We start from the raw sequence: 7101 nt of genomic DNA, 5'->3' as shown, positions 1-7101 counted from the left end.
GAGAGAGAGAGAGAGAGAGAGAGAGAGAGAGAGAGAGAGAGAGAGAGAGAGAGAGAGAGAGAGAGAGAGAGAGTCAACGGATTATTGCACGAGTTGTATTTATCCGGCAGATTATCCACGATTACTTGACTCGCGGCTGACGAACCTCTGCACACGAGTGCAAGGTCAACATTGTTCAAAATTAACTGAACCCGCTGAGAGGTCGCTCGCGCATCGTCGCGCATTTTAGCGGGGTACACACTTGCCTGCCCAGCGGGAAAACGTTATTCGCGGCCGCTAAATTAACGGCTTATCTGACATGCCGAGATAACGGGGCGGGCGGAGGATTCAATGTACGAGCGTACCAACTCTCGCTGTCGCGAGGCCGAGGCGGAGAAAGTCGCGACGCGGACGCAACGCGTTAATCCGCCGGTTAATCCGTCAAATGAAACGTGGGTCGACCACGGCGGGATTAAATTCGAAACGTCTAACGGGAGGTGCTCACCGTGCTCCACGTAATAGCTGGTCTCGTTGTACCGCTCGTCCGTGAATCCCGGCCTCTTCGCTTTCAGCGCTTTCGTTTCCAATTTTGCCTGAAACAAAGAACGCAATGGATAAGTGAGCAGCTTGGTCAGCTGCAGCTCTACATGTGACTTAGCGCCGCGACGGTGTACGCCGGGACACACGTACGTACATAGACGTATATTCCAAATAGGTCCATGGTCCATGTACACAGCAAAAGAATATAAAACAATGCGCAGTCGCCGTGACAATGGCGCGGCACCGATGGCGAAAAAGGCGCTTGAGAAGCGGCGAGAAATGAACGAATGTCATTTTCGTCGAGGTAACGTCCGGAGTATTTTCCGCGTGAGAGAGCGATACGCTTCCGCAGCTGCACCGACGGTGGCGAAAATACGTGGTAGGGAATGTCCCACCTATCGAATACCCTTAACTCGAAGTGGCAAATTGTGTTTTGCCGGCTCGATCGGCCCAGTTTTCAGCCGGTCGGGGCAAAAATCGCGACAAAAATCGCGACGCCGGCCGGATTTATGGCGGACCCGATTAAAAACAGAGATATACATGCCGCGCGTTATTTGTCACTCGCGACTGGAATAAAGGGCGCGGTAGATAAGTGGACGAGCAGCTAGTCAGGCACCGCTCCATACGTGCGCGAGGGTTGACGTATGGCGACGATAAATTTATCATACAAAAAATGCGCCATTTACCCGCCAGACAATAAAGGAGACAAGGCGGGATCGCACCGCGACAACAGCCGACCGCGCGGGAATGAAAACTCCTGGCCGCAGTTTTGCGCGCATTGTCGTCGCGCTCGCTCATTGAATTATCATACGCGCGAATTTACGCGGATGTCGCGAGTCCTGGACGAATTAATTGCGAGGCGCCGCGCGCCTTCGAAACGCGTGAAACTCGTGAAAGAAAACGGAAAGGCAGGAGAAACACCCGCACGGAAAATACTTGTATAGATTTAGCATCTAATTGGGATTTCCCACAATAATTACAGGTTCTACATGGAAAATCTGGTACAGGTTCTGATGAAAAGTATAATGTTTTAAATATACGAATCTAGGAAATTTAGACAGATCTCATTTGATCATCCCCAACGTTTTCCCAAAGATTCTTCCTAGTTTATATTTTAAACTAAAATTGAGCAAAATATATGAAACACTTTGAGTAACTACTCATCACAAGTATATATACACACACGCATACTTGTAAAAAATAAATACTCAAAGTGTTTGCGAAAAAAATTATAATAAAGAAATTGGCGTTTGAACTAAGAAAGTCAAAAATATATATCCGACAAATTCTTCCGACTTACAAATGTATGAAATCGTCAAATTATCCTCAGGTATACAAATGTATTCTATATTACATATAAAATGAAAATATGTTATTTTATATTTTAATATAGACTAATATAAGAGCAAAGAAAATATTCTTCTATATCGTATTAATGAAACTGATGCAAAAAACACTTAAAAAAGCTCGAGTTTCCTTAATACTTCGATTCTAAATAGGAAACCCATATTTGGTACAAGAATCCCAATTGGTATCGTAGTGGGATAATCTATTTCGGGACAAAGTTGAGTATTCTGATTGGCATCTACCTGCATGTGGAAAAATGTTAAGAAGTTTCTATGCGGGAGTGACGCGTCGATATACAAGCGGCGTGATGCCGACGATAAATCTCGCGAACTAACCGAAAGTTCTCGAAAGCAGCGCCGTATTCACCGCGACGGGTCTCGCGAAATTTTCGCAGCGACGCGCTACATGTGTCGCGAGAATTTACGAGCCCGTTCTCGTGACGGCAAGAAAACGACGGAAGGATGCCGGGGCTAATTGTTACGTATGACGCGGTGAAAAGCGTGCGAGCGACTGGAAAACTAAGTGGCCGGAATTACGCAACGACGACGACGAGCAAGTCGCGCGTCGGCTGCCAAGAGCGCGACGCAACGAGATAAACGCAATTTTGCATAAACTCCGCGGGATTAAGGGGCGAGAAACGGGGTTGAAACTGTGCACCGCGTGCGCCTAATTAAAAAGTAACGCCTCACGTAACATCCGCGTTACGTGTACGCGCATAATGCGCGCCGCATTTTCGCGACCGACCACCGATGCGCGCGTCTCGCTTCATTTTGATACTCGGCGAACCGTGATATTCCGCGATGGCGAGCGCGCGATTAACGAAACGAGTGTAAATCATCGAGGCACGTGTCCGCGGGACGATGCAAATGCTTCCCTCCCTCCCTCAGCTGCAGCTCCTCGTGTATTTTGCTAGTAGATTTTATCATGAACAATTTGCACACACAGAACAATGCGTTCAAGTAAATATTACTTGTTTCAAGCACACACACGTATTCGTAAATTGATATATTCACAAATCTATCACAAGTTCGTCATAATTTCATCAAATATATTCAAAATGCACACTGAATCATAGCATGTTTAGCATTATACAATCAAGAATATTAAATCAAAACAGAAATTCGATTGCCTATTACATAGAGTCGAGTCAATCTTTCCTTTCAATAAGTTTTGTAATATTCTTTTAGAGAGACGACGAATTCTCCTTTTGAGTACACGATGATGAGCTTCCCTCAAATTCTTCATGAGTATATAATATATAGTAATAGTATGAGTAATTGTTCATATTACTGTGCCTGTTAGAGTGTGCCTTTCTATTTAAATAAGTCATAAAAAGAAAACAAATAAATAAGAAAAGTATTTTTTAAATTAAGTTAAAGTATTAAACTTAATAAAAAATACTTTTCTACTTAAATAACTCATAAAAATACTTTTTATGGTTCATTTAAATACAAAAGCATGCCAACAGAAATGAACACAGTAATATGGACAGTTATCTTATTTTAATCGCTTAAGTGATATGCGGGCAAAAAATTAAGTTTCATGGTAAAAATTCCTATCAATTTAAATTATTGTATTGATTTTTAATTCATAGCAAATTAGATATGTTTCTACTTTTCAGAATTCTTCAAAGAAAATAGCAATAAAAAGAGAAGAAATTTAGATATGCTTATTTAAAAAGAAAATCTCCCCGCAAAGCGCGCAATAATTTGAGTTATTTTAAATCGGAGAGATTAAAATTATTATCAAGAAAAAATACTCTGTCAAAAATAACCAGTAATCGTTTTCATTGAGTAAAACTGAGTAATCGCTTTTCTCAGCAGTTGAATGATATTCTTCTGTGCGCACACTACTCATGGATTTCTTTTTGAATTTTTGAACACTGTGGCGCGTGAAATGTTCATGAAATTCGCTATCACTGCAAAAGCTATCGCGCGATACGTGTCGGACGTTATTGCACGACTGTTGAATGAAATATTTCGCGCTCACGGAAGAGAGGATCGGAGTGTGCGGTCGCATGCACGCGAATCGTGTTCTGCCACAGGCGGTCCACACTGAGGGAAAAAGTTCTGCTAATTTAACGAAATACCAGTATACCCGTAACAAATGGTACGTCGATATGGGACAGCAAATGACCCTACAGTGGGAACAAATGATTTGTTGCTTTCAATTTGCTACTCTAAGCAACACTCTCTTCTCTAATGGAAATGCAACTAACTTAACCAAAAAAAAACGAACAAAAACATACCTACTCTTTTAGTCTTACCATTCCATTCAACACTTATTTTAACACTTGTTTTAACGCTAAAGAAAATGAAAAGAGAAATGTTGAATATCATCAGAGTTAAAGTAGGGGAGCAAATTCTATCATTAGAATTAAATATATTGTGCTAACTTAGCTCCTATTGCGTTGTAGAATTCAAAGTTTAATATAGAATCAAAATTTCGACTCAGATTTTTAGTGATTTTTTGCAGGGACTATACAAGCAATATATCTTTAAATTTAACCCTTTAGTAGATGTTTTTTAACGTCTACTGTAAATGTATAAACCGAAATTTCGACTTGTATATCTCAGGAAATGTATGTTTGTTAAAATGAATAATTTGCAACGTTGGCTGTTCCATCTGTTTCCCTAATGATCGTCAAGCAGTAAAGATGCTTTTGTTCTGGTAGCCGAGGGATTTTTCTCCGGTAGAAACGAATATTGCGCAAGTGTAAAGGAACGATAACGCGCTCGTTTCAAGGGACGGGAGGCCTCCTCCCTCTTCACCAAGGCATCAGGCCTCGTTATGAACGTTAATTAAAATTAACAACGGCAAACGGCGCACCGGATGGCCGCTGCTCGCTCGTTCGGAACAAACGGTGCATTACATTAATGGATCCTAATATTCGTGTACGCGACACGGTTTAATTAACGTGGACAATAATTGGTCGAAATCGCGGAACATCGGCCCGCGTAAATCGGATTATACGGGGTGCTGCGCGAATTCTCGATGGCTGGCAGTCGCGGCGGATGAAATCCTCGATATGTAGCGCGCTATCGATAGACGAGAAAGACTCCTCTGCGGGCTTATACATATCCATCAACGATTATTAGCCGGCGGACGTACCGGCAGAAATGTAATTAGGCTAGCGTGGACTCAGCCGATAGAAAATCCTCTCTCGCGGATTCAAATTACGCCGGGCCGCGATATATCGATGCCGTGCGACCTAACTTACGTCCGCAGAGGGACTTGCCAAGATTCACCCAAATGCAGCATATAGCTTCCGATAGAATTTAACTTAAGACTCAAGATTCTACTGCGGATCAACTCCTACTTGTTCCAAACATGGATTCTCAATCGCAACACAGAAATACTGTTTACCTTTTTCTCTGTCGATCAGTAACATCAATATACTTTTATGATATCAAACAGGAAATCTCAATTTTACACAAAATATTGTATTCGATAGAATAAAAAAAAATCGAAATATCTTTGGAACACTCTAAGTATTTTATTGAAGAATGAAATTGTTTGGAAAGAGTCAACGTATGTTTTGTCCAATTCTAATGCAAGATGGAGACCAGAAGAAGAATATTGGGGAAATCTTGGATTTGAAATCGCATGTTTAAAGCATTACGCTTCTGACCAGAAGCCGGAATTATTTTGGAGAAACAGGCTAGATCAGATCCCAAGAAACTTTTTGTGCAGATATGCGTACAACAACACACGAAACACAGGGAGAGATTTATATAATATTATTATATAATTATTATGTTTCTAGTAGTGCAGGAATATAGACTGTCGCGATAACGCCAATCTTGCTTTGAAGAACATTATGGGATAAGCCGAGTCGGATGTTTTAAGACAATCATCACTAGTTTCCTGTTTCATACGAGTTATTCTATCGTGCTAGTCTTATTTCTTTGTGATAATTTAAATGTTCTGGATATAAGAAGTCCGGGCAACAGCGGGCGATAGTTTAAGTCAGTTTGTAGTATAAAATTCTCTACGTGTATGTATACAAGCACGGTTTTATCTAATAGTATCGCAATACACCGAAAAACAGCGGCAAACAATAATAAATATCATTCCCCGAGAGGGTCTTTTGCTTTCCACACGGAGCAAGAGTGTAAAAGGCGTCCCTTTCATGCAACAAAATAATATGCCGGTGCATCGTTGCAGCTTTTGTTTTATGATTTAAGCCGGCGTAACCGTATCAGCAAAATATTATGCTGAATAATGCATCGAATGCACAATCGCGTTTTTGCGTCGGCGCGTCGAATTACCATCGTGTTACAGCTAATTGTAGTTTGCAATAATGACCAGCCGTTCCAACTCGCTCGTTCTCGCGAGAACGAGTTAACAGATATTGGGGCATCTGCGAAAATTAATATTTATATTTGCCTGTTGGCGCGTTTCGATCGGCGGACGTGCGTTAGCTTAAACAGCGACTAATCACGCTTGAACGTGCGACTGATACGTTCGACCTCGCGCGAGCGATCAAACAATTGATTCATACTGATAAAACGTCAAAAGTAGTGTTGCCAGAAAAAAATTCACTCATATCAAATATCGAATCGCATACCCGAGTCGAAATTTTGATCCCACTTTCAGCTTTACTATTCCATTCCACATCTATTTTGATGCTCTAAAATGCTACATCAATCTCTTTTATTTAACTTATCCGAGTCAAAATTTTTATCCTACTTTTAGCCTCATTATTCCATTTAATGTCTATTTTGACGCTAAAGAGTGAAAAGGGAAATTTCAGACATCATCATAGTCAAAGTAGGAGTAAATTGCATCATTAGAATTAAACTTACTTTACTAAGTTATTACTGCGTTGTAGAATTCAGAGTTTAACCTAGGACCAAAATTTCGACTCGGGCAATATATCAGATCGCTGCTGATCACAGATATAACCACAGATATATAACTTTCTGCGCGAAAAAACGCGATACGCCGGCAGCCAAAGACGTTGACAGAACATTAATTATAATGGATCTGGTACGATTGTACGAAAAACACTGATCAAGAGCAATAATGTCAAGAAGCGCGTACAGCGGATGACGTACGGAAAAACGTAAGCAGTAAAACTTTGTCTACAATACGTGGAGTAAGCTTGACGTATGAGAAGTAAGAGTAGGAGTAAGAAATAAAACTAATTTATATTTCTCTTTATATATATATATATATATATATATATATATATATATATATATATATATATATATATATATATATATATAT

At 40.6% G+C, this 7101-nt stretch overlaps 1 protein-coding gene across 5 annotated transcripts in view; it reads right to left on the bottom strand.

Moving 5' to 3' along the window:
* The window catches only part of LOC116842877 (RNA pseudouridylate synthase domain-containing protein 2-like), a 191820-nt gene that overhangs the window by 52689 nt on the left and 132030 nt on the right, over positions 1-7101 (bottom strand). For all 5 annotated transcript variants that reach the window (XM_032812686.1, XM_032812685.1, XM_032812684.1 and 2 more), the window contains one exon: positions 485-572. In XM_032812686.1, the coding sequence (XP_032668577.1) occupies positions 485-572 (88 nt within the window). The remainder of the gene's footprint in view (positions 1-484; positions 573-7101) is intronic.

Source organism: Odontomachus brunneus, unplaced genomic scaffold (genome assembly GCF_010583005.1).
Source record: "Odontomachus brunneus isolate Ranch 3 - 2012 unplaced genomic scaffold, Obru_v1 Obru_scaffold_028, whole genome shotgun sequence".
NCBI classification, from domain to species: domain Eukaryota; kingdom Metazoa; phylum Arthropoda; class Insecta; order Hymenoptera; family Formicidae; genus Odontomachus; species Odontomachus brunneus.
Note: the sequence above shows the minus strand (reverse complement) of the source record. Positions and strands in the feature narration are given on the sequence as shown.